General features: G+C 36.9%; 5 protein-coding genes across 6 annotated transcripts in view; 4 read left to right on the forward strand and 1 right to left on the reverse strand.

Annotated features, from left to right (window-relative positions):
- cacfd1 (calcium channel flower domain containing 1) overlaps positions 1 to 446 on the reverse strand; it is a 9218-nt gene extending 8772 nt beyond the window's left edge. Inside the window, exon 1 of the mRNA XM_082140067.1 lies at positions 1 to 446. This exon is cut by the window's left edge and continues 157 nt beyond it. The gene's annotated coding sequence lies outside the window, so the exon portion shown is untranslated.
- Positions 447 to 3797: 3351 nt separating this feature from the next.
- On the forward strand, positions 3798 to 9511 carry LOC309476883 (arrestin domain-containing protein 3-like). Its single transcript, XM_082140024.1, has 7 exons — positions 3798 to 4227; positions 4319 to 4360; positions 4453 to 4513; positions 5739 to 5886; positions 5998 to 6094; positions 8101 to 8357; positions 8470 to 9511. The coding sequence occupies exons 1-7, from the start codon at positions 3966 to 3968 to the stop codon at positions 8860 to 8862; spliced, it is 1260 nt and encodes a 419-aa protein (XP_081996150.1). The 5' UTR covers positions 3798 to 3965; the 3' UTR covers positions 8863 to 9511.
- A 1243-nt stretch (positions 9512 to 10754) lies between these two features.
- mob1bb (MOB kinase activator 1Bb) lies at positions 10755 to 17619 on the forward strand. The gene is made up of 6 exons (XM_082140031.1): positions 10755 to 10908; positions 12011 to 12177; positions 13202 to 13295; positions 13366 to 13499; positions 13649 to 13812; positions 15856 to 17619. The coding sequence occupies exons 1-6, from the start codon at positions 10895 to 10897 to the stop codon at positions 15931 to 15933; spliced, it is 651 nt and encodes a 216-aa protein (XP_081996157.1). The 5' UTR covers positions 10755 to 10894; the 3' UTR covers positions 15934 to 17619.
- Positions 17620 to 17900: 281 nt separating this feature from the next.
- On the forward strand, positions 17901 to 22801 carry dck (deoxycytidine kinase). The gene is made up of 7 exons (XM_082140025.1): positions 17901 to 18139; positions 18627 to 18742; positions 20138 to 20331; positions 20478 to 20625; positions 20720 to 20835; positions 22074 to 22173; positions 22608 to 22801. The coding sequence occupies exons 1-7, from the start codon at positions 18049 to 18051 to the stop codon at positions 22632 to 22634; spliced, it is 792 nt and encodes a 263-aa protein (XP_081996151.1). The 5' UTR covers positions 17901 to 18048; the 3' UTR covers positions 22635 to 22801.
- Positions 22802 to 24308: 1507 nt separating this feature from the next.
- Positions 24309 to 27779, forward strand: part of slc4a4b (solute carrier family 4 member 4b) — a 54485-nt gene continuing 51014 nt past the window's right edge. The window contains exon 1 of one of the 2 annotated variants that reach the window (XM_082140011.1): positions 24309 to 24709. In XM_082140011.1, the coding sequence (XP_081996137.1) occupies positions 24693 to 24709 (17 nt within the window). In that variant the 5' untranslated portion in view covers positions 24309 to 24692. The remainder of the gene's footprint in view (positions 24710 to 27779) is intronic. The other variant, XM_082140010.1, reaches the window with a different exon arrangement.

Here is a 27779-nt window from a genome sequence, read left to right on the forward strand (position 1 = left end):
CCGGCACCTGCAGTACCACCGGCGGCCTGAGGGCGTCGCTTTTTCCCCGACGAGGAGAATGGCTGGAAAGTAATAGCTGACTGTAATGTCAGCCAAATAAACAAATTGCGTAATAAAGTTAGCAAACAATCGGCAGCCAAGAATTTCACACAGAAGTTTTGGTTATAAAATTGTCCTGGATAAAAATACTGCTGAAAGGACGCTGATGCGGCGTTGTTTATCTGACGCCTCGGTCTTAGTATGGTGTTATAGAGGCTGAAAGCACCAACACATCAAGAGATAATCCAAACCTCTCAGGATTCCGTCTATTTGGAAATATGTCGAGTAAAAAAAAATATATCGCTGAATCGGTGTCCTCAGAATGAAATAATCATCGGTGTAATGTCAGCTTTGTTTAGTAGAGCGTTTGGTCCTCTTGTCTTGGAGGTTCCCTTGTCTGCGTTGCATTGTGGGTGGAGCCAATAATGCGTCACTGAATATGATATGGCGCTTCAAGAGCATCAACTGCAGCAGCATTTGCGCAGTCTGTTGGTTTATGAACAACTAGTGTAAAGAAGTAGTAGTTATGTGTTTAAAATTGGTTTCCATCACGACTTTAATACAGTTTTTGTTAGGATTTGTATTATTAATCCTAACGCAAAGCGATGTAACCATAATTGTTATTGTAAGGAATTGTATTATTAGTGGAAAGCCTTGCCCCAATCAGTAGGCCTACAACAGTGATCGAAACAACTTTCTTTTTCTTTTTTTTTTAGACAAATGGCCATAACCTTTGAACGTTTGTCACAAGTGTGTCCTATCATTGGACGTTCCATCAAGACTAACAAAACGTATATCTCAGATTTAATTTCCGTCTTGAAAATATTTCCACCATATTGTAGGCTATTTTGACCAAAACTAGCCTATAGTTCTGGGTTTCTCTCCCGATCAGAACTAAACCACTGCAGAAATATTCTATGGTGTTTTAAAGTGGGCGTGAAAACTTTTAGGGTTAGTTTACCCAAAAATGAAAATCATCATAATTGACTCACCCTAAAGCCATCCTCAAACCATAGGCAATAGTTCCTTGTGTAAGTTTAGGCTACTGATTTCTGTTCATGGTATTCAGGCAGCTGCAAGGAAATGTTTGCCAAAAAGACATAAACATGTTTGATATCTAAATGTTTGACTTCAATTGTATTGGAATCGTAGCTAATCGATGTAGTTATTACAGACAGAGGCTTTCATTTGCTGTTGAACATTGTCTTTTATATGGAGAGAGCCGGCATCACTCCTCTATCATAACTTGTTTTTCCGCAGGGAACACCCAGGAGACAGGAATGACCATATATGAACTTAACTTCCATAGACACACCCACTGTACACCATAACATGTCATAAATCATCAGTTATCTTTCCCTGAATTCTATATTTCCTCCAGTAAAAAGCATTGCAATTTCACAAACATTTATATAACATCCATGTAGGCTAATGCAAAACTGAAATTGAAAATAATAATGAAAAATCAGAATTACTCCTTGCAATAACACATTCTTTAAATCAGATTTTCCACAACATCTATACTTAGTGCACTTAAGATTGGGCTTGGAAATCCGGCCATATCTTGTATGATATGGTAGCTTTTGAGCAGTTGGCTCAGCTGGAATGTTTTCTTGGGAATGTCGTGCATCTTTAGACTCAATGTTCCAGATCAGTTTGTGTTTGGTGTGGGAATGGTTCTTACAGGAAGTATGTCTGCGATTCCTCCGGTGTGCTTTACCCTTTGACTCCACTAAGATCTGGGCTTGGTGAGGGGGCTCTTTACAACTCCAATCTTATCATGGCCTTTTACTCTTGGCTCTTTAGTTTGTTAATGGCATTTTGAGATGACAAAGTCCTGAGTGGGTTATTTTCAAACCACCTGGAATAAGAATCTACCAGCACTAGGTACTGTTGGCTGTTCCAGTCAAATATGTCAATAGCAACTACAGACCAAGGCAGGCTCCTTTTGTTGATCAGGGTTTCAGAGCATTGCATTTGCTGAAAGACTGCACAAAGTTGTCAATGTCCTGTCATTGTCAACCAGAAAACAGCATCACATGCTCTGCATTTAGTCGCTTCAGTTCCTGCATGGTCCTTGTGCTAGATTTAGACACTCACTCTGTAGGCTTTGAGGAATTACTGCGTTCATGATGATTCCACCCTTAGTAGTGAGCTCATCTCGGAAAGGAAAGAAGGGTTTTAGTGGCATTGGCACACTCTGAATCTTCTTTGGCCATCAGTGCTTGATGGTATTGCACAAACTTTGCAGAGGGCCATCCTTTCCAGTGTGTTCTTTGAGCTATGAGTTATCAGTTGGACCGTCATCACCTCAAATTCATCCTCATCACTGAGATGCAGCGTTATGACTTTCCTGGGAGCATGTGACACGTGTCAGGTAGAGCGGCTTTCCTCTTTTGTAGGTGCAGAGTCAGGTTGAACTTATACCCAGTTGAAAAAAAACAAACAGCTAAAACCAGCATAAGCTCTCAGACTGGGTTTAGAGGGGATTTGGCCCCTTTTTGTTTGTTTGTTGGGAGACCAGCTAAAATCCAGCTGAATACCAGCTGAACACCAACTTGGCCAGCCTGGGAGACCAGCTTAAACCAGCTACTTTAGGTTTAAACTAGTTAAGATCAGCCAACCAGCCTAGGCTGGTTTTAGTTGTTTTTTCCCCCAGCAGAGTTATGCAGCTTCAGTATCTTAACTTCTGTACACCCACCTGCCATAACAATGTCATAAATCATCAGTAATCTACAGAAAATATTTTAAATCGATAACATTCAAACGATACCCTAATCCTTATTTGTCTGAATGCCTATGATCTATCAAGCTATACAGCTCAGATGAGTTATATTACAAACTATGCATTGTTTTGAAAATGTGAACTGTTGCAGTTTATGCTTAACATTGAGATTGTATTATTACCTTTTCGAAATAATCCATTAAACAAATTGCGATTTGAGGAGCATGCACTAATATTTTCAGTTCCATAGACCATATTCACAGCAGGGATAGACACTGGCAGCATCCGAAATCAAATACTTCCCTACTACATAGTTGGTGAAAAACAGTATGTGACAAAAGAAGTAGGCTATGTCCAAATTCACAGTAGCCTACGCATAAAAATGTATAGGCAAAAAGTACCCGGATGATCTACTTACTCCGGCGAGATAAGTGTGCATATGATGGACACTTTACAATCCCATATGAGGCCATGGTTGAGGATTTGTTTATGGAGGTAGGTCACGTGATAATGAGAGAATGGGGAATGTAGTAGCCTATGACCGGATTACATTCATACTACACACATAGAACATACTTTTTTAGCGGCCGTGAAGTAATTACTTATTCAAAATAAGTAGCAAGTATGCGATTTCGGACGCAGCCATAGCCTACATCTCTTCAGTGGGTTGTAGCCTACTATTATTTAATGTGTTTTTGGATTGTTCTTCTGACGAAACACTGCAAAAAAAAAAAAAAAAAAAAAAAAAAAAAACCTTTCCAAGAAAAACTCCAGACAATATGAGTTGTGGAAAATTTATACAGCTTTTTACAGCGGATGCCAGTCTATCCCTCACATCCTCGCTTTCATACCTGCCATGGCGCTGCTCTGAATAAGGTCTATTAGTTTGGACATACAGCATGAGGAAATATCATAAATACTCCACCCAATTGGAACAGGTTTTTTTTACAGGGACTGAACACCTGCCCTGACTACGAGAAGTGAAACTGGACTACACTAATCAGTCCACCCCCCCCCCCTGACCACAGCAGCATTCTCGTCTACTTTGAAGGTGAGGCGTTTGGCATATCAAACGAAAGTGTCCGAACTGACGGCTCCTTTTTTCAACTCCTCCTCCTCCTGTCCTGCTTACCTGACTACTATAAAACGATATTCCTTTGAGTCCACACGTCAGAAGCGGATATTGACAACAGAAGACACGATGTCTCTCACTGTGAAAAACATTTCTGTTATTTACACTCCTATCAATGAGACCAATACCTTCACCAGCGGGGATTTTATATCGGGACAAGTCCTTCTGGATGTAGTAAAGGACACGCAAATGCAGTCGCTCAGTGTAAAAATTAAAAGTAAAGCACAGGTGTCCTGGAGCGAGCATTACGGCAAAACCACGGTTGTTTACTCTGATAAGGAGAAGTATTATTCCATGGAGAGGTTTTTCGTTTTGGAGAACAAAACAAATGGTAGGAGGAACTTCAGCTGTAGTTTTTGTGTTTACGTTTGTAGAACTCATATTTAACCAGCTTTATTTTGTGTTGTAACTTGATCTTGTAGGTAATGACCATGAGTTGCTAAAAGATCCATCAGGACAGCCATGTAAGTCTGTTTGCAATTTAGATGAATAATGCCATTTGAGCTTAAAGAACTGAAAAATGTGCTGATCTTTGGTTTGATTTTTGACTTGTTAGATTCTTCGGTTGTGGCACCGGGCCATCATGGTTACCCTTTCACCTTTCAGTTGCCTCTACAGTAAGTCTGTTTGTTGCATCTCGTAAAGTTATGAGTAAGTGTGTATGTTGGTCAATGAACATAAGGATGCCCGAGATAATATAAATACAATAATTTGAAGAACAAAGATTAAAACAAATGCACCAAGTCATTAATTTTCATTTATTTTAGTAATGTAATCTTTCATATTGTTTTCAGTAATGCAATTTGTAGGTTCATGTTTTCATATTTTTTAAAGGTTTATATTCAAATAAACAAACAAACAAAATGACTTAATGTATAGTAGTGTAATCATCAAGCTAAAAGTAGGCTGCTAAAGAACTTTCTTTGCACATTGAAGACATGCAAATGAATATCCAGAAATGTCCTATGTTGGTTATGCCACACTAACTTTGATTTGGTGGATATTTTTTCGAATATTAGGCCTAATAATATTTTTTTTAAATGGCTTGACAGCACATATTCAATATAGATATATTTCTAAAGTATTAAAATATAATTAAAGGTGCACTGTGCAAGATAATTATATAAGTCTTGTTATAAGCCTGATATAAGGCCTGTTATAAGTGTTCATATTTTAGACTGAGAAGGATGCTTTTTGCGCAAAATTGCATACTTGCGTCACTTGTCCGTGCGTGCATCATATCCATAAATAAAGAAAAGTTGCTCCGGCTACTTTGACGCGTGTCTGGTGTGGGAGTGGCAGAGCTTTCACGACGAGTGAGAAATGTTGACATGGAGCAGCTAAATCTCCAACCTCCGGGGAATCTCCTGTAAAAAAGAAGAAAAAAAAGAAAAACACTGAATAGAGCAGAGTCAGTCTGCAAAATAGAACGCGACAGAGCTCGTAATAAAACAAGAATCAACATTAGTTTGGCTTTTTGGAGATGTGTAGTGAATGTTTTATGAGCAGTAGAACAACCATATTCATCTACAGTCACACAGCGCCGAAGCACAACCAAAACAATGTTCTTCTGCAAAATGGAAGCAGTTTTGTTTTTTAACCGCCAGAGGGCCAAAAGTTACATAGTGTACTTTTAATAAAATAGAACATTTTACTTTTGCCAATATTTCCTTTCTCAAGATTTTCAACTCTTTAATAAGACTTTACTTTCTGCTGTACAATTACTCTGTATTTACACACGCTTTTCCGCTTGTGTAAAATAAAACAACAGACAAACGCTGAATTCTGAGTGCGAATCACCGTTGAATTTCTATATTTATACATGGCATAATTTTCTTATAGACACTTCCCACCAACCTTCAAATGTGCAATTGGAAAAATTGCCTACACTTTGGAGACAAAATTATCCCGATCAATGCGTGTTTCTAGCAAAGCCAAAGCAGAGTTTCACTATGTCTCCAGTCATGTTGTGTCCAGTCCTGAACTAATGGTGAGATAATGTCTAAAATCCCATGTACGGTCTTTCTAATCTATACTATACATTCCTTTACTATATTTTGGGGTTCAGTCACCTCTGTTTGACACGTTTTGTCTTGTTTAGGTGCCTCAGTATGGAAGCAAAGAGAAAAAAATGAAACTCTTCCCCTCTGGGAATGTCTCCATGAACATAAGCACTGAGAAAATGGGATACTACCTCGGTAAAATTATAGTTCTTATTATAACATCTCAGCAGTGTTCATGTTTTCTATTTGTCAATAAACTCAAAGTTTGAGTTTTTGTAGACACAACCATTTCTGGATCTTTGTAAGGAGATGAAATGTACATAAAATTGGAAATATCAAACAGCTCTGTGGAGTAGGTGAGTGGTGGATGGACAATTTCCATGATTTTCTTGTTTACTCTGTGTAATCATAAGTAAGCAAGTAGATTAAGACAACAAATGTGGTCTTTTCAGATCAGCTATTGTAATAATTGATAAGGAAGTTACACATTTCATAACACATTTCCACCATAAGTCCATCAGAACCCACGCATCACTTGTACAACTGGTTCTACTTGTTTTTGTTTTGTTTTTTTCTTCCCCCAATGCAGGGCTTCATAGACTTGTTGTGGAAATTATAATTTACAGGGTTTGTACAAAATGTATACATAATCAGGGCTTGACATTAACTTTTTTGCTTACCAGCCACTGTGTTTAGTGGTTTTCCAAAGCCACTCAGCATTTTCACTGGCCACAATTTTGACATCGATACCAAAGGGAAAAACTGCCATATAGATATTTTTATTATTATCTCTTAAAGGGATACTCCACTTTTTTTGGAAATAGGCTCATTTTACAACTCCCCCAGAGTTAAACAGTTGAGTTTTACCGTTTTCGAATCCATTCAGCCGATCTCCGGGTCTGGCGGTACCACTTTTAGAATAGCTTAGCATAGATCATTGAATCGGACAGGACCATTAGCATCTCTCTCAAAAAAATTACCAAAGAGTTTCGATTTAAAACTTGACTCTTCTGTAGGTACAGCGTGTACTAAGACTGACGTAAAATGAAAAGTTGCGATTTTCTAGGCTGATATGGCTAGGAACTATACTCTCATTCCTGCGTAATAATCAAGAAACTTTGCTGCCGTACCATGAGTCCAGCAGGCGTAATGATATGACGCAGCGCCTGAAAATAGGTCTAATAGGTTAGACAAACTTAGTCCCGGTCACGTGAGCTGGGGACTATTTTCAGGCGCTGCGTCATATCATTACACCTGCTGGACTCATGGTACGGCAGCAAAGGAAAAATATCGAAACTCTTTGGTCATTTTTTTGAGAGAGATGCTAATGGTCCTGTCCGATTCAATGATCTATGCTAAGCTATGCTAAAAGTGGTACCGCCAGACCCGGAGTTCGGCTGAATGGATTCGAAAACGGTAAGTCTCACCTGTTTAACTCTGGGGGAGTCGTAAAATGAGCATATTTCCCAAAAAAGTGGAGTATCCCTTTAATTTGGCAGCAGGTTTATTAGGCTGCTGTCACTTTAAGACCTGACGCAAGGAAATCCATTTTACTGTTACATATGCGTTTTCTTTCTCAACTGTTTATGTTCACTTAAAACATAACAGACTGTGTTGTGACTACTCACCAAGACCAGCATTTTACCATTATTTTGTGTGTATTTTATTGTTTTTACTGCAATAAGCCGTGAAAAATAACTCAATTCTATACTGAGATGCGGCTTTATGTGCCACACTTTGGGTGTGAGCACAAAATCTGCGGGAATGAGTAAAATTATGCGCAATACGCACAATCCCACCCCGAAATTGAAGCCTTGTAACACCAACAATATTCATCAGGAGCAAATTAAACCAATAAGTGAGTGAGGGGAGGAGGGTTTGTGTGTCACTCGCTGTCGGAGAGATGAGAGATAGAGAAAACGCAGCTGGTATCGTGTATCTACTGTAGAAAATGAGTATCGGAAGCGTTTCAGATATTTCGGTATTGATATGTAGCTAAAAATCGATATGGTGGGTGTTAATGTCAAGCTCTGCACACAATCATAATGTTATCCGTACAGTTTTCTATATACATTTTTAATTGTGTATTTTTATATGTAACATGATTCTGAATTAAGAGGATTATAGTTATAGTTTCTTGTGATATTTTATCAAGTATAAGTTCAATTTACCTAATTGTGTCTTACTGTGTCTCACTACAGGAGAGGGCTTGAAAGTTTTGACTGAAGTTCAGAACAATTCATCCCGTGCAATCAAGCCAAAATACTGTCTTTACGAAAAACACAGTTTTTTCGCCAAAGGAAGGAGAAAAATTCACAAACATGACCTTGTCAAAGAGGAAGGAGAAACCATTGAGCCGAACTCAAAGAACAAGGTCACAAAAGTGCTGTCCATTCCTCCCAGCCTTACCATCTCTATCCTAAACTGTAAGGTCATCAATGTTGAGTACAGACTCAGGGTGAGTTTCAGCATCTAAAGCAAAGTGAACAAATACATTAGATTGGCATCACTGTGTGTTCTACACAGATATTAATAACTTTCTTGTTTTAATATGTGTGCTTTGTGTCTAGGTTTACCTGGATGTGCCGTTTGCCTCAGACCCGGAGATCAAATTCCCAGTAGTGGTTCTTCCTCTTCAGTCTGTACCAGGTGCAAAAAGTGCTACAAACAGTGATTTTGGAGTCTGGAATCAACCACCAGGAGGCAATGTGAACCCCAGCCCACTTTATGTGCCTCCATCTGCCCCACCTGGTCAGTTTGGTGCCTCCGGCTACTACGGACCTCCTCTGAGTCCTGCTCCTGCTTTCCCTGGACCACTGGATCAGTTTGCTCCTCCTAGTTACGTTGGTCCTCCTGGTCAATTTGGTCCTTCAGTTTCTCATCAGTCTGACTCATCAGATCCTCCTCCATATCAGGAATATCAATTATATCCACAGTTGCCTGGTCACCCTAAAAAATCTTGATCTTTTAAAATCTTAAAATCTTTTATTATTATTGTTATACCTAGATTGCAAGAATGATTCATTTTAATATGTAAGCCATATATATTTTAAAGTTATCGATGTTGACTGTTAATACTCTTAAAAACATAGATCCTATATTAAATTAAGTCTCAACAGTAGACAAATAAGTCTGCTAAACACACAATCATGGTTTCATGTGTTTTTTTGTGTGTGTGTGTTTTTTTAACACAGAGTGTCTCTGTACTGCAATTAAGACTGAATAATGAAGTATTTTATGTTGTCATGTATGAATGAAATATAAAACTGATTTTACTCACATATTATAGGACCAATCTGGTTAACAACGGGAAAAACAGTTTGAGTAGTTCATTATTAGTTAAAAAATGATATATTGATGTTGTGTGCAGTAAAAGATAGCCTTTTCTATGCTGCTCTTTAAAGCGACACGATGAAACTTTAGGCCATTTAAATAAAACTGTATACGTATTGCGGAAGAACATTGTTTTGGTTGTGCTTCGGCTGTGAATGTGGTTCACGTGAAAACTCTGAAAAATATGTAATCTGAGGTGCCATATTTTATGTTGTCGTTTTGACCTTATTGGAAACATTTATATTTTGAAATAAATTACTTATCAAAAGTTTAACAAAAGGTTTTTTTTTTTTTTTTTTTGAAGTGTGATTCCCAGTTGCCTCTATAACAGTTAAAAAGGTGAAAATGACTATATTCCTGTGGCAAATTCCCGGAAATTGCCATTATAACATTATAATTACACGGAGGACCACTCATTGGCTCATTCTGCTCACTAATAGGTTTTGCTTTTGGATTCATATTTAGACATTATATAATCATTATAATATCATTCCAAATCAAATTTTGTCAAAGTTTACCTCGTCATTTGTACTTCAGTACTTGCAATTATATCACATATGACAACAGTGAGACCTGAAAATAGTGTTATAAATGGGAGAACTAAGCATACCTTTCATTTATTTCAAACATCTTTATCTGCAACAAAAAAGTGTTTGCGTGTGTGTATTTGTGTGTGTGAAAATTGTGAATTTGTTAAAGGTTACCATTTCAGCTTTTGTACCGAGGTATCAGTTTTTACAATTATGCCACCTATTATTACAATGAAACCTGAAAATGGTGTTATGTAGAGGAGACTTGAAGTAAGCATTTTGTTACCTGTCATTTATTTATCAATGTCTATTTACAACAAAATGTGTGTGTAAGCATGCTTAATGTGTATTAAGTGTTATAGTTCAACCCTTTAATTTCTGTGTGTATGTTTCTCCATTGTGCATGTGTTCTGGTGTCAGCCCTACATTTCGGGTCAGCCTAGACCCCAACAGCATAGATGTCGGACGGGTCTTAAACCATTTGAACCCTGTTAATTGATACTTGCAGCTATATATTATTATTATTATTGTATATTATTATTTGACTTAAAACTATATTAAAGTTGTGTAAAAACTTCTAAATATTTAATGATAATAATAATACAGGCTACATGGTTATGAGATCAAGCCACAACAAAAAGTGTTAAAGACAGGCCAAAAACACAATACAGAGATATATAGAGATATCCTGTATATAGATAAAACCAGCTCTAATTTATCTAATATACCCTTGAAATGTGTAAGGGATTGTGTGTCTGGAATAATCTATCTGACGACTAACTAGTCTACCGGTTTAAATAATCAATCTTTGAAACAATAACATTATATAAACAATAACATTGAATAAAAAATATGTTGAAATAAAAAATAAACTCACAATCGGAAAAAAGGCTGACGTCAGCGATGCGAACCATCGCGATATGTTGTGGTTGGCGTAAACACAGATCTCCAAAACATATGTCGGAATCCACCCTGTTTAAACTCTAAAATGACGTGACTTACAGATCTACAAATCAGACGAGAGCATCTACAGCGGCGGTGGCAAGTTTGTTGCAGGTGTCTCTGCACTACACGAACCAGAACCTCGAACCGGGACCAGCAGCAGAACTCTGAACCGGGCAGACAGGACAAGATGAGCTTCTTATTGTGAGTTTGACTATGATTGAGATGATTATTTATAGCGTAATACCAATTTACTCCTTTAGCTTGTCTTGCTAAAGAGCTGTTTGAGTTTTATTGGACCGATCTGACTTCAGTTCTGCGCGTGTTGATCGTTTAATGTGTCAGTATTTCATCCTGACAGCTGTGCTAAAATGTGATCTTTTTTCACGCGAATGCCTCAGCATCGAGATTAACCCAATTCTGGCACATTGGCACCGGTTTCTTGCCTCTCTGATGTGCTGGGCTGAAGGGGGGCAGATCTTATGTAATGCATGTTTGTTTCACACTGTGCTGTTCAAAAAGCACGTTGTGTGTCTTGTCACTTGTTTCAGAGGTCAGAGAGTTGCATTGTGTCCAGAGCCTGTGATGCATTCAAAGTTGGAAAACATCCTCTGAAAATATGTTGAGAAGCAGAGCATTTGATGAAATAGCTTGAAATGCAATGCAGTTTGAATTGTTATTATCAGGCAGTGCATGATGCTGCAACTGTCATATGAATCTCCTTATGAGTGTAAACAAGAAGTTAATGTGTTTTATCCGCCAGAAATGCTGTTTAATTCAATCTAATCATATCTTTTTGGGAGGGAAGGCGGTGTATTTGCTTTCTCTGTAATTACTTTAAAGAACATGTTTACATCTTTAGTAAGAGAGTGAGGAAATCTCAAATGCAGTACGTCTCAATCTCAGTCCTGGAAGGATCTTGTTTGTTATGATGCATCTGAAATTTAATTTACTGATAAGGTTGTCTGGAGCCATTGGAGAAGTTTATCATAAGAAAACCAGTTTCCTCAAAACAGCTGAGAATGACTGCATTTGGAAAATTTCCTGAAGCTCTTGTGATGGTTCGTCGGAAGCATGTGATTTAAGAGAAGTTAAGAGCAAGCACGGACATGTGATGTCATTCCCATTGTGTTGCTTTGAGATTTGAATGATAAAAAATGCTGATTGGCGTGTGTATTCATTCGATTGGAACCAGATAAACTGCATGTCTGTGTCTTAAGATGAGAAATATGTAACACACACACATACACACCTATAGCCTATTTCGACATTCATTAATTGCCTTTTTTTGTTCCATCTCCTCCAGCGGGAATCGTTCGTCTAAGACGTTTAAGCCGAAGAAGAATATTCCAGAAGGTTCTCATCAGTATGAGCTGCTCAAACACGCTGAAGCCACGCTGGGAAGTGGGAACCTGCGCATGGCCGTCATGCTTCCTGACGGAGAAGATCTGAATGAATGGGTGGCTGTCAACAGTAAGAGTCAAGAGTGATGTCATATTTATTAATTATGCCCTCACACACATCCTCAAATTGAATCGTTTCTTCTGTTTCTAGTGTGTTTTGTTACTGCAGATGTTTCTCTCTCTGTGTTCGTTTGCTTTTCTAATTTTTTTCTTAAAAGCTTTGACCCTTGACCTATTGATGACACCCAGCCTGACCCATCCTGTCTTGACCGATCTCCTAGTCAGTCTCGAGAGACGTTGTGTACATTGCTGAATTACTAACACACCTCCCCCAACATGTATTACACACACACACACACATACAGTACGAGCCCGCAGTCTGAGACTAATACTAAAAATGCTGCTCTTTTGCATTCTTTTGCAATTTGTAACATTGGTATAGAAAAATTTGTAAGATCAGTGTAACAATTAGAGTGAAAAGTTGTTTCAAAATTTATGTCACATTCATAATGTATTTAGTTTGTGTCTGTACTGATACCAATTTATAATTCAACCAAGTAAGATCATTTATAAGTCTTAGCATTAATATACACTGCCTGGCCAAAATAGGTTTCAATAGGCAAGTGCTTAAGAGTCTATGATTGGATCATTATCGCAGTGATAATTATGTTTCTACATGTTATATGTTTGGCAACAGTTCTTCTAACCCTAACTGATGGAGTGTGTAGCTTTTCATTTCTTAAACCACCATATATGAAGACACATCATGTTCATATTCCAGGATGATAATGTCAAGATTCATCAGGCTCAGATTGTGAAAGAATGGTTGTGAGGAGCATGAAGAATCATTTCCACACATGAATCGGCTCCTCTGAGTTCAGATCCTAAACTCACTGAAAGTGTTTGGGATGTGCTGGAGGAGACTTTACAGAGTGCTGGACTCTTGCATTGCCAATACAAGCTCTCGACCAAAAATTGATGCAACTATTGATGGAAATAACATCACATTCATTTAAACAATTCTGATGATGCATTGCAGATAAATTATGGTGAAAAAAATGAAGTTGCATGTTTTTGTTTGGTTGTTTCCACAGCGGTGGATTTCTTTAACCAGATTAACATGCTGTACGGCACCATCACAGATTTCTGCTCGGAGGACAGCTGCCCCGTCATGTCCGCGGGACCAAAGTGAGTGTGTTTGGACAGTGAGGAATGACTGGGTCCGTCTCTGCTGCTTCACCAATCTCCTTTCCTTTAGATACGAGTATCATTGGGCAGACGGGACCAACATTAAGAAGCCTATCAAGTGCTCTGCTCCCAAGTACATTGACTATCTGATGACATGGGTTCAAGACCAGCTGGATGAAGAGACCCTCTTTCCTTCTAAAATAGGTACCCTGTAGACATTCACACTGCACATGTTAGCAGTAGCCATACTTAGCCATATAAATGGTGGAATTACTTGTGTATTTAAACTTATGTATCAGTATTTCAACTAATTGTTTTTGCACAAAGTTAATGTGAACTTTATCCATTTCCAGGTGTTCCTTTCCCCAAGAACTTCATGTCTGTGGCCAAGACTATTCTGAAGCGTTTGTTCAGAGTTTATGCCCATATATATCATCAGCACTTTGACGCGGTCATGCAGCTTCAGGAGGAAGCTCACCTCAACACGTCTTTCAAACACTTCATCTTCTTTGTACAGGTGCTGTCACTGTTTTATACTTATTATAAACATCCTAAAATGATGAAAGAGGCTGTTCAGAGTCAAAATCACGGCCTAAAGTGACTTACAGCTTTTTTTTATATGGCAACAACTACAGTATGACAAAAGATATCAGTTAAAAATCCAAATGAACCATTTCACTGCCAATCAAAATCTAAGTTTCCGCCCAAAATTGCGAATTTAACTTGTGCGCCAGATTGGAATATCACATAAAACATTTGCAAATAAAGCACCGTTTCTGTCCAGTGAGTCAAAAAGAGCAAAATCATAATTTCCTGATAAACTGAATATCACTAAGAAAAGTAGGAGAAGCCACTGTATATAATAATATAATGTTTGGGAACACAGACGTGTAAAAGAGTTCTGGAAGGTAATTCTACCGAACCACTTTGATGACAGACTTTGCTCAGGTCAGAACAACCAAAACAGCATTTCAGATGCGGTGCAAAAAGATTGTTTCCGCTGATTAGTCCAGTTATTTCGTCCCGTTTCTTTTTTTAATGCGTATCGAGGAGTTTATTCGGTTAATGAGTTTCCATCGTACTTTATGCGCGTGTTTTCTTATCAGATAAAAACATTATCTGACTCAGACGAGCATTATGCGCATTTTAGAATTTATGCGCATTTTCCGTCCACAGTTTTTTGATGCGATATCCCAAAATGCACATAAAAATAGGTGGATGTAAACATTGCTATATAGTCCAATATATAGCAAATTGCAACAGAAGCAAACTCAACTGATTTTGTATCCTCAATATGTCCTGAGTAAGGGGAAGAAAAGCCCAGAAGAATCCCATTAGGGGAAAGTTTAGAAAAAGCCGATTCATACGCCTATTCATTCTTTTTCTCACGTGAATAGGGTAAACATTGTAACCTTTAGATATCACCATGAAAATTACTGAGTTGATTACTTACATCAAGACAAACAAAAATTGTATTATAAATTGTGTGTTAACATGGACAAACGGTGCATAATCTAATTACGTATGTGCTAATTTGCATAAATACCACAACAGATCTAAACATTGGGTATAGCCAGGGGAAAATGTCTTGTTCAATCTTGTTGACATATAACAGTAAAATACTTAATGTTAAGGTCTGAATGGAACCCATTTAGGATACCCATGAGCATTAATACATAGAGGCAGGAAGAAGTGCTTTAAACCAGCCTTTGAGGATACAAAATCAGTTGAGTTTGCTTCTGTTGCAATTCGTTCAAGGTTGACCCCCATTTTGGCTTAAAATGACAGGACTAATAGTCTGATTGTAGGCTTTGTACATTTTAAGCAACTTGCTGTATAAATATAGTTTTCAAATGATATGGAGTTACCTCTGTGTGTGTATATGGTCTGTTTTACAACAGCTTTGAACACTAAGCACCTCTAAATACAGCTCATTTATTTTTTAAGAACAGTTTTATGATGGTTAGAAATGTGTATGTTTTAGCTGTTGCATTGCTTATCTAACTGTAGTGAGAGCCGCTCAAATTTGAATTTATATGGCATGACGTAGTTGGTAGTAAAATTATAGTTTACTTAAGTGATACATGTAAAAGAGTTGCTTAGTTTTTGAGTTTGTTTTTATTTTTTTGAAAGAAATTAATACTTTAAATCAAATTTATCAAAAGTGAATCAGTAATCAGTAAATGAATTTATAATGTTACAGAATGCAGCACAACTGTTTTCAACATTGATAATAAAAATGAGAAATGTTTCTTGAGCATCAAATCATCATATTAGAATGATTTCTGAAGGATCATGTGACACTGAAGACTGGAGTAATGATGCTGAAAATTCAGCTTTGATCACAGGAATAAATTACATTATAAAATATATTCGCATAGAAAACAGTTTCACACAATATTGCTGTTTTTACTGTATTTTTTATCAAATAAATGCAGTTTTGGTGAGCAGAAGTTTTGTAAATTATTAAAAAAATCTTAGACTCCAAACTTCTGAACTTGATTGTAGTTTTGATGTTCCTGAATTTAAAATAAACGGTGCTTATTTTGTCTGTTTTCAGGAGTTTAACTTGATCGACCGTAAGGAGCTGGCGCCTCTTCAAGAGCTCATTGAGAAACTCACAACAAAAGACAGATAAACTGAGAAAAGAAGAAGTTAAGAATGAAGAAAAAAATGATCCTGCTCTCTCTTCTGACTCTCCCGTCTCTCTTTTGCTTTGTACAGATGATTTTAACCACACAACACTGCTAGGCCTAGCGTAGAGAAAGTGCAGGATCCGCACAACACTAATATCTGTAGATGAATCAGTCCTGTTCACCTGATGTGTGGCAGTGGATGACAACATGATGCCTGGGTGAAATGGCTAAATATGATTTTTAGTTTCTCAAGTCCTTCACATTGTTTAGTTTGGTCACTGAACGGGAGGGATTTTAACCCATGAGAATTGAACTTAGTACGTGTTAGCATGGTGCCTGTGCCATGTTAAAGCAGCCAATGGGTGATTGGCTCACTTCGGCTAGTGTGAATGTTTAAAGGGTGTTTGAATCTTCAGGGCTGTAATGCTGACAACAGAAAGATAGAGTTAAATGGATATTTTCCTATGCAAAGAAGCTCTTGTTATTTGTCCTTATTCATATGACAAAATTGTTTATATCAGAGATTTATCGAGCTTGTTCGTTCATGATCTCTTTCTGAGATCTGTGGATTTAATATCGGTCACTATGAAGGTTTATTTTAGCTGTGTTTTGAATACCGAAATATGAATTGTGCATGCTGGAGTTGCTACTTTGTTGGATGGGATCTTATGCCGTGCGTCAGAGAAACAAAAATGTATGATAACGGCTCTTAGCGTCTGATAAGACATTTGTTTTGCACAAGTAACCACCATTGAAGTTTAAGTTTTGCATTCGGTTGCCAGACTTTGATGCGTTTCCTTTGCATGAAACCCATTTGAAATACACTTGTACATGCAGTCAGAACAGTTCTGAAATATTCAGTGTGTCGGGTGAATTTCGCGTTATGGTTTGGTCTTTTGAGTTGTTAGGGTTTGATACTGAGAAATGAAGTTAGTGTGTGACTGGAATTTTCTTCTCTACTTCCATTTTAACCCTTTTTTCATCTCTGTTCTTCTACTACCACTTTTATAATTGTGTGTTAGAAATCCGTTTGTTAGTTTAAGATTTGTTGCTTTGGACATTTTGAAGTTGAAGAATTCATATTGTTTCACGAATGTAATCATTTTAATTCTAACGGTTTTGAACTATGCCGTAGTGTAAAAGTGCCAGCTGCTGATTAATATTAATATTGGACATATTTGAAGTATTTATAGAGAGATTTTTGTCACTGAAATGAGAATATATTTTCCCTGAATTGTAAAATAGTTAGGGTAGATTAGATGTGTAAATATGCGAGCTGCCTCAGACATTAAAGGGATAGTTCACTCCAAAAAATGAAAATTGTCATAATTTACTCACCCTCAAGTTGGTCCAAACCTGTGTGCGTTTTTTCTTGTTAAACACAAAAAATGATATTTTGAAGAATGTTGGTAACCAGACCATCACTTTCTGGTTTTTCCCCCCTACTATGGAAGTCAACATTTTTACTAAATATATTTTTGTGTCCAGCAGAAGAAAGAAACTCATTCAGGTCTGGAACAACATGAGAGTGAGTGAATAATGACAACATTTTAATTTTTTGGGCGAACAATCCCTTTAAAACGATTTCCTGATATTGTTGTAGTTTACATTAATAAAACGATATCACTAACTGATGTTATGATATTTTTGCTGTACATACTAGAGCAAATAAAACCCTTCTCTAAACACGTTGTATTTATTTATTTTGTGATTTTTATATTTTTATATATTTTTATGTATTTGTATGTATATATGCACAGGAATCAACAGTGTTGTTCAGGTAGTCTTTATATTTAAAAATATATATATATATATTTCTTTTTTCTTTTTTTTTTTACTTTTTTTTTCTTTTTTTTACAGTTATTCGTTCTCAGGTGAAAATGCGTATTTTTATAATGAATGTCGTTTTTGTCGTTTAAAACAAAAACAAAAAAACCCAGTGTTATGTCAAGCACATGATGTGGTTTGAAAGCAGCTGTTTCCGGTGGAAAGCTCTGCCGTTTGAGCGCCAGAATTTAACGTCCCGCCTGTTTTCCGGGTAACTTACTGACTGACTGTAACTGAACAGAGACTGAGAGTGTTAATGCACATTTCTGCATTGCTGGATACAAAATAAAATGTCTCCAACAGCCAAAAGAGTTTGTCCCAGTCCTCTGGATGACAGTCTGGAGAAAAGACTGAAACGCATCTCAGTTGAAGGCAACATTGGTAAGTCATTCATTGTATTTGTACATACTGTAAATCATACTTAATCGCTGGACTGGACATAACTATTGAATGCTACAAATCCATTTTTTTTGATAACTTATACATGAGCTTGCATAGATTGTGAACTTAGTGGTCTGACTTGTGAAGAAAAATACATTTTATGTTTATAAATATTTATACGCTTTCAAAACGACATTGACATTGGCGAACACTTCCGGCTATGAGTTTTCTAGTCACATTAAATATTTATTTGTGTGTATATTTCGACTTTGGCTCTCTTAAAAATTAACAAAAAAGTGCACTGTTAAAATCTAAGAATCGTGTAGCGAAAGTTGGGTTGTGATTGTGAATATTCGTTAAACATGTAGTTTCTGCCTAAAAGCGCAGGTTCTGAGTGGTTATTTGACTGTTGTATATGACGTTTATGTTGTTTATTCCAGTCGTATTCTTTAAATATGATGTTTTATCTGTTATTGTCCTGTTCTAGCGGCGGGTAAATCCACTTTTGTTCGCCTGTTGGAGGAGCATGACAGAGAATGGGAGATAGTACCGGAACCCATCGCTAGGTGGTGCAATGTACAAACTCATCACAACGATCATGAGGTACAGTAAGAAATATACATTATTGTATAAGGTAATATAAAAATACAATTATAACTAAGAAATATAGATTGCCATTGATAAAAAAAAAACTGCTATAGTAAGTAACCTACTTTAGACCATCAATTCACCCTGAAAATATGCACACTTGTCTTGGCTTTAGATAACAAAACGTCAAAACAAGTGGCATTTGTTTTAAAGAAAGAGAACAAACACATGTTTAAAACACAACATTTAGCTAAAAGTAGTTTTGCCACTTGGTTCGATGTTTTGTTGTCTAATGTTATGACATTCAGACATAAATTGTGCCTTTAAGTGTCCAAATATTGTGTGTGGTCACTGTCCGTTGCATGTTTATGACATGTATGAAAAATAGGCGTGTAATCCGGCTCCGGCAAACACTGGCAGATGGTTGAGTCCGACTCCTCAACAGCTGAGCACTCAACCAGAACAGATGCCTTCTCACACACTTACTACTACTGATAAATATAGTGTTAAGTCAATTACATCTTAATTGAATTCATGTTTTCAGTCGGAGAGTTGGAGGAGGGTCCTTGTCTCTTTCGCTCTCTCTGTTTCAAACGTGTCTAGATGCTGGTCTTTATGTTAATGGATGTTTCTATGACTCACCGTGGACATTAATGGCATTTGACCCAATACTGAAGTGTCACTTAAACCTATTTTAGCAGGTTTGTCTGCAAATGCTTCTGTCCCCTACTTTCTGTGACAGATTATTCACACTATAAAAGATGACTTTAAAAATCCATTACCCCTATAGTATAATGTTACATCCCAGGACATATTTTATTTTGTTTTGTGTACAGTAGTAATAGTAATTTAGAGTGTTCTGATATAGGTTTTGGACTAGTGTTTTGTGCTGGGTGTAATATATATTTATTATGTGTTGTTATCATTCGATTCTGTCTGAGAATTTTTATGTTATGACATAAAAAATTAGAAGGCATATGACACATTCAGCTTTGCATCAAATGAATAAATTGCATTTTAAAATATATTCAAACAGAAAATGGTTATTTTAAATTGTAATATAATATTTCACAATATTACTGTTTTTGAGCAAGACTTCTTTCTAAAACATAAAAAATCTTAATAATTTTTTTTTTTTTTTTACCTGTAGTGTAAATAATGATAATTTATCAGTTTGGTTATAATTACTGATCAATGTTATGCCTGAGATGATATATATGTATATATATATATATATATATAAATCAGCCTATCAGCCATAACATTGATCAGTAATTATAACCAAACTGATTCATTTAATTATGATTATTTAATTGTAATTTGATCTATCTCAGTTCAGAATTTGAAGCACAAATATTAGATGTATACCCACAAATGTGCACCGATATAACGTGCATGTGTTTGTTTCAGGAGTTGACCACCTCTCAGAAGAGTGGAGGAAACGTGTTGCAGATGATGTACGAGAAGCCCGAGCGCTGGGCGTACACCTTCCAGAGCTACGCCTGCATGAGCCGCATCCGCTCGCAGATCAAATCCTCCAATGGGAAACTCCGAGAGGCGGAGAATCCTGTGCAGTTCTTCGAGAGATCGGTCTACAGCGACAGGTAAATGACAGAGTAAGGCCGCTAACATCCGTGGGGCAAACCAGACACATGCATCTGAGTCTGTGATTGTTATACAACCATTATTATGTCACAAAGTATCAACTAATCGGCTTTTTGTTTTAATCACTATGATTGGTGTGTTGCAGGTACATCTTTGCCTCTAACCTCTACGAGAGTGAGTGTGTGAATGAAACCGAGTGGGCGATCTATCAGGACTGGCACAGCTGGCTGCATAAGCAGTTTGGGAAGCACATTGAGCTGGACGGCATCATTTACCTACGGGCGAAACCAGAGGTATGAACACTCACCCAGACGGGGTGATGAAAGTGTGTAATGTGAGTCTGCTTTACTGTGAAAAAGACAAAACCATGCGATTTTTGTGTTTCAGAGGTGTTTGGAGCGATTGCATTTGAGGGGAAGAGATGAGGAACAGGGAATTCCACTGGAATATCTGGAGAAACTGCACTATAAACATGAGTGCTGGTTACAGCACAGGACTATGAGGTATCAAACACGAGACATTAGTGTCACACACACACACATTCTTGTACATCTATCTTTATGAGGACATTCATTGATAATGCAATCTCTAGCCGCTTACCCTAAACTTACCCATCACAACTAAGTGCCTAACCCGAAGCCTTACCCTAAACCGACTCTTAACCTAATTATAACCTTATCCCTAAAACCAAGTCTTGACCCTCAAACAGGCCTTTAAAGGGCTCTCAGAAAGTGAGGACCGGCCAAAATATCCTCACTTTACTCTCTTTGTCCTCCTCACTCCAATGGTCTAAAACTCAAATTGGTCCTCACAAAGATAGTTGTACAAGTACACACACTCACACACACTTACCACAGGTCAAATTTTTTTGAATAATTATCCTTTCTTTTTCTTTTTTTTTGTTATTGAAAAGTCTCTTCTGCCCACCAAGGCTGTATTTATTTGATCAAAAATACAGTAAAATGTTGAATTATTAATATTGTTTAAAATAACTGTTTTCTATTTGAATACATTTTAACATGTATTCTTCCAAAACAAGCTAACTGGATATGGTCCAGGGGTATAAATGCGTAGCTACTGGTGCTCGTTCCATAAATGAGAGGTAAAAAACAAAATATCCCAAGGCACTCACGTAGTTTAACTAAAAAAGCTGGCAATTGAGAGATGGAACCTTTTTATTTAATTAATAACTACTAACAAATTTTTTTTTTTTTTTAAATAACACCACACAGGCATTAATAAACACCTTTATTAATCAGATAATATCAAAAACTCAATTTCGACCAAAAGTGGAGATAGAACCTTATAATTCTAAGCTCAAAAAAACTTTCTACGCATCAAAAATTCCACAAAATATAAAGCATCAAAATGTTTTTAACACTAATAATAAGAACTATTAATAATTGAGCACCACTAATAATTAAGCACCAAATCTGCATATTAGAATGTGACACTGATGCTGAAAATTCAGCTTTGATCACAGGAATAAATTACATTTTAACATATATTCAAATAGAATTTTTTTTTTTAAATTGTAATAATATTTCACAATGTTACTACTTTTACTATATTACTGATCAAATAAACTAGTTGTGTGTGTGAGAGAGAATTACATTTATTATTTTATATTTATATGTTTTATATATTCACTTTTTAAGGATGTAAAATATAGCGAGATGATACAAAATGGATAAATATATATAAATCTATAATGTTACCCTCATTGTGTGTATGTGTGCAGTATGGACTTTGAGTATCTGAAGGAAGTGCCGGTTCTTACTCTGGATGTTGATGATGATTTTAAAAACAACAAGGTCAAGTGTGCGGATATGATTGAGAAGGTACAACACACACAGACACACACTTCAGTTGAGTTGTCACTATGAATATGTTTTTACATGTAAAAATGACTTCAAAAGTGAATTTCGTCATCGTTTACTCACCCTCATTATGACATTCTTACATGATTGTAGTCTATCACCCAGAGCATGTGTTGAGTGCAAGTCTGTGTGTTTTTCAAATGTGGCAGAACTAAAGTTGCGTCTTATGATGAGGGTGCAATACAGGGACCATTATGTACTGTAGAAAATGCATGTTATACATGATTAATACTCTAGTCTAGAGTCCCTCCCACCCACACACACACACACACACACACACACACACACACACACACTTTCTTTTCATGCATGCACGCATCACATGCAATAAAGTAAAATATGAGGACAGTTTCTGTTTAAAAGTTGATTCTTTTTTTTGTTTTTTGTTTTTCCAGGTAAAAGAATTTCTGAGCTCCCTGTGATTATGATGAGAAATGTTGCTTGATGGACAGAATAATTTAACATTGTCTATTTTTTAACATTTCGAAACTATGAAACCGTAGTGTCAATTTAGCACTTATCAATGTTTTTATGTACATTTTGTTTTTACTTTTATGCTTTATGAATTAAATAATAATATTAATGATCACTTTTATTTCTCACTTTTATTTCTATTACTTTTTTTCTTCTTCTAAAGAACAAAGAATGATCTCATGCTAATCAAGGCTCCATTTACTTGATCAAAAATGCATTAAACAGTAATATTGTGAAAGTTTTTCAATTTAAAATAACTGTTTCGTATTTGAATAAATATATTAAAATGTAATTTATTACTGTGATCAAAGCTGAATTTTCAGCATCATTACTCCAGTCTTCAGTGTCACATGATCCTTCAGAAAACATATTATGCTGATTTGATTCTCAAGAAACATTTCTGATTATTATCAATGTTAAAATAGTTGTGCTAAGAGAACAGCATTTATTTGAAATATAATTTTTTGTAACATTATAACATTATTTGATCAATTTAATGCACCCTTGCTGAATAAAAGTATTATTTTAAACTTTTACTTACTGCACCCCCTCAACTTTTGAATGGTAGTGTGTATATATTCAACCATTGTGCCTTAAATCAAAGGATTCTTTGTCTGGCTTTAAGGGAATTGTTTACCCAAAATGAAATGAATCATCATTTACTCTCTTTCTCCTGTCATTTCAAGCCTGTGTGCTGGACAAGCATGATGGTGAGTGAGTATATAATGAGGGTTACTGTGATGTGCACAGGTGTGTGGTTATACTCCTGAACGCCCAGTTGGTGGCGTAGTTCTACAGGCCTTAAGGAACAGTAAAAAAACACTATTCCTAGAATTATTCTTGTCAAAAATGCTAAAGAACTGAGGCATTGACAATCATTTCTTAGGATTTTTAAGTACAAAACAACTTTTTCTTACCAAAAACATAATCTTGAAACTTGAACTGGATGGCATTCCTGGATTTTTGTCTAAACGTTTTAGAACATTCTGCTAAATGTTGAACAAGTCTACAATACCAAATACTTCATATTTCAGTGTCTGTGTGTTTAGGAATCACATTTACCTTTAAGGGGCATCATTGTTTTGCAAATATATTCGTTCAAGGAAAAGTAATTTATATTGTGTGTAATGTGTGTCTATATATGTATACTAGGTATATGTATACTAGGTATATGTATACGTGTGTGTGTGTGTGTGTGTGTGTGTAGTGTGTATATCAGTAATTACACTTCGCATGACTCCCGAAGCCATCTTTGGAAACAGTGCATATGGTTATATATTATGTAATAACAATACTAATCAAATAATATAATATAATATTGATTTAGTTAGCGTACGTAAGTCATACTATTACTGAGTATTGATTGAATATTTCCAACCTTAAAGCTCTAGTAACTAGTATTGACTATTTTATTATAGGCTAATATTATGTATTATTTTGACTATTAGGAATTAGTTGCTAAAGTAATGTTTCACAGCATATACAATTTTTTAAAAAAAATCTCTAAGCCTAAAGTTGAGTGTTTTTCATGTGTGTTTGTGTGAGGATGCAGGTATTCGCTGTTGCATCTCACACGCGTGACCTCTCGCGCCTCATCCTCCCACTGCTGCGTCACGCTGGAGGAGGGCGAGATCTTTAAATATGGAACAAGACTCAAGACGAGCGCTGAGAACCGCGACGCGACGCGGGCAGGTTTACGCGCAACGTGGAGTGTTTTCCGACGGGACAGAGAGAGTTCGTGAGCCTGTTGCGTTATGACTGCTGGGGTGGCTGAATGTATCGTAGTTAGCAGACGCAGCAGTGAAATATCTCTGGCTCCAGATAAAACAGAAGCGAGTCTCTGAATGTGTTCCTGCTTTTACGCATCCAGACACGCTGAACTTGGAGCGAATTTGCACTTGCGCGTATTTTGAAAGTGTTTGTGAAGCCCGGACGCACTTTTAACTCAGCGTGAAGGGGAAGAAACAGGGTCTCTGGCAGAAGAGAACCCGCACAATACAGGCAACATGAGCGACAAAAACAAGTGAGTACTTTTATTTGCGTGTAATCTTCCTCAGAGAGTTTCAGTCGAGATCAGTTCTGTTTCCATGGTTGGGTCGAGTGTAACAGCCCTCCCACACTGGATCTGTCCTGCTTCTTCACCAAAAAGTAAAGGTGTAACAGTATCCTCCAGGACAGAGGAACAGATCTGCGGTTAGGGCTCGAATTTCAGGGACGGAGGTGATTATCTATTAAAGACATTAAACTGGGCATATGCATGTTTGACAGCTCATGAACATCCTAAATGTTCAAACAGCATCATAGTGTTAGTTTCATGCACTCCTATTGGTTCTAAGGTCCTTTTTTGCTGTTGTTAAATTGGCATCAGTGGTTCCATGAAGAACATTTAACATCCATAGAACCTTTTCATCGCACAAAAGGTTCTTTATAGTGGATTTTTAGAATGTTCTTCATTCTAAGACAAAAAAAAAATATGGTTCTTTTTGCAACTGTTCACTGAAAGGTTCCTTTAAATGCTTGAAAAGAATAGTTTATTTTTAACAGTGTATGAGAATCTTTCGAGGATCTTCAGAGAACTTCTTATCCTTCAGTTCTTTAGAAACCATCTGTGAACTGATGCTTCAAAAACTGTCCTAGATTATCAACGACTGAAAGTGTCTGTTTAATTCCATCAGAGAACCTTCTTAGGTTCCACAATCACTTTTTATTCCCTACGTCTTTAGAAAAATAGCCCTGAAATCAATACGCTTGATTGAACAATACGTGAAGGACATTTTAATAATCTAAAGAACCGTTTGTGCAATTGAAAGATTCCACGGATGTTAAAGGTTGTTCATGGAACCAAGTGTTTAACTTGGCCGAACCCAAGAACCATTGAAGAGCCTTCATGTTTTATCTGAATGAAATCTCTTGTGGGGTTTCCAGAGGCCATTAACAGGGGGTTCCACTGGCAACATATGATGTATGATGTAGTTCATCCTGTTCATTCTAATGTTACTGCCAAGTTGCGCTGCTTTAAGTCGCCCTCTTTACAGGTTCCCTGAAGCCGCAGCTTGAACTGTCAGAGTAATCTTTTTCCAAGAAGCTCCTGTCAAAACCAATTAGGTCCTTAGCGTCCAGGAGCAATGCGTGCGTCGCTTAGCCTTCCTGAATCTGGTGGCTGGATATGATGCAAGCTGCAAACGGGATTTGATCTCTTTTTAGTTCTGTGCAACTTGTGCTGTCATAAAAAAAAAAAAGAAGAGCCAGCTGCCTGCAGGGATCACATTTTTTGACCAATAGGACTCTTCAGATGGAGTGGATAGATCATGTGGTGTCTGGTTTCTTATGCAGTGCTAACGACATTATGATTTTTACACTTAAATAAGCACTAACTTGCTGATTGCTGGGAAATTAACACTTACAGAGAGTACTGCGATTGTTAGTATACCATATCCATATAGTGTGGTATTTAAACGCAGTGTAACCATGGTATCATACACACAAAAATCATAATACCATGGTAGTTTGATGTATACTTAAAGTACTTAAAAATATGTTTTTGGATATCTAGTACCATTGCGACCAAAGTAGTACCAGGTTTTTTTAAGTACCTTTGAGTACTATGGTGTATTTTAAAGTACTATAGTAATACCATTTGATGCATATATCATGGTATTGATGTGGTACTCAAACAAAATCATAGTACATGAAAAAAAAAAAACTGTTACTTTGAATAATACCATGTTATAACCATGTCTAAACAAGTAGTGTAAACATTTTAGTATTATGTATATACTATTATAGTATTTATTAATAATGTTTTAATTTTAAATGTAGTAATTTTATGTGCTTTTGTGATTTTTTACATTTTTATTTTAGCTTTAGTTTTAGTAATTTTAGTAATTTATCTTTTGTATTTAAACTTTAGTTCCTAGTACTTAAAAGCATTTATTTCAGTTAGTTGCCAAGGCTGTAGTTATATTTTGCTATACTATGGGCGGGGCTGTTGAATGCCTGATTCTGATTGGTTGAGGAACGTTCTAAGGTGTGCAGTTATTTTCAGGGAAACGCACGGCTTCAGTAGTTCAGGCATTTCTTTATCACTTCAGTTATTTCAAAGGTCCTTACAGCCGACAACAGCAAAAGAACCAAAACCCACATCGACACTGATCAAGCAAATAGATCTAGTCAACAATAGGATTAAAAAATGAAAAATTATTCCCATGTTTTTGCCACAAAATTACATTTTATGTACGGAAAGCAAAGCACATTCTCACTTTCTCCCGCTCAAACGCACACATAAAGTACGGACTCACACTCGCACAGGAACGTGTTGATAGCGCTGCTCTGGTGAGTTTATCAGTAAAATAGTTAGCAACTTCTCACTAGCAAGGTAATAACGGTGCTGTTCTTGAAGCAGATAAACTTACAGTTTCATTATTAGTAGAGACGCTGCTGCCGAACACTGAGAGATGCACAGACTCAGGTAATTCACACACTTAATCTCTCTCTCTGTCTCTCTAATAACTGCATTAATAACTGATGTAGTTCATCCCGTACTGTCGCGCTGCTTTAAGTCGCCCCTTTTTACAGGTTTACAAAATCATTGATGACACCATGGTACTTGAATCTGTCTTTCAGAATCTAAAGCTGTCATATGATCCCACCACACCTGAAAGAAGTAAGATAGCAGGGATTTCATAGTGTGTGATTTTTCCTGATTCCTATCCTGATCTCACACAGGCTTATCTGTCTGTGTGTACGGCAGCATTGAATAAGTGCGACAGTTGTTGTACACCTGTTGAGCTGTACGTGACTGTCTGAAAGCACACAGACATCACTCCGAACATCTTCCTGGTGCTTCCAGGTGTCTCACCTGCACAGGTATTGTGAAAGGAAGTTTCACAAGGGGGAAATGCAGTCCCAATGGAATGGCCTTTGTAGACTCTGCCCTCTCAGAAATGCTCGCCTTGACTCTTCTATCTCTTTTTTTCTCCTTGAGAGTGAGGTCATCTCTCGCCTGTGAATGGCGGACAGAAGTGGCCCTGAGCCGCTGGGTTTTTATAGCGATACGCTGTGTGTTCTCAAATAGAAGGATTTATGTATCAGGA

This window comes from Leuciscus leuciscus, assembly GCF_965113295.1.
Source record: "Leuciscus leuciscus genome assembly, chromosome: 16".
Lineage (NCBI taxonomy): Eukaryota > Metazoa > Chordata > Actinopteri > Cypriniformes > Leuciscidae > Leuciscus > Leuciscus leuciscus.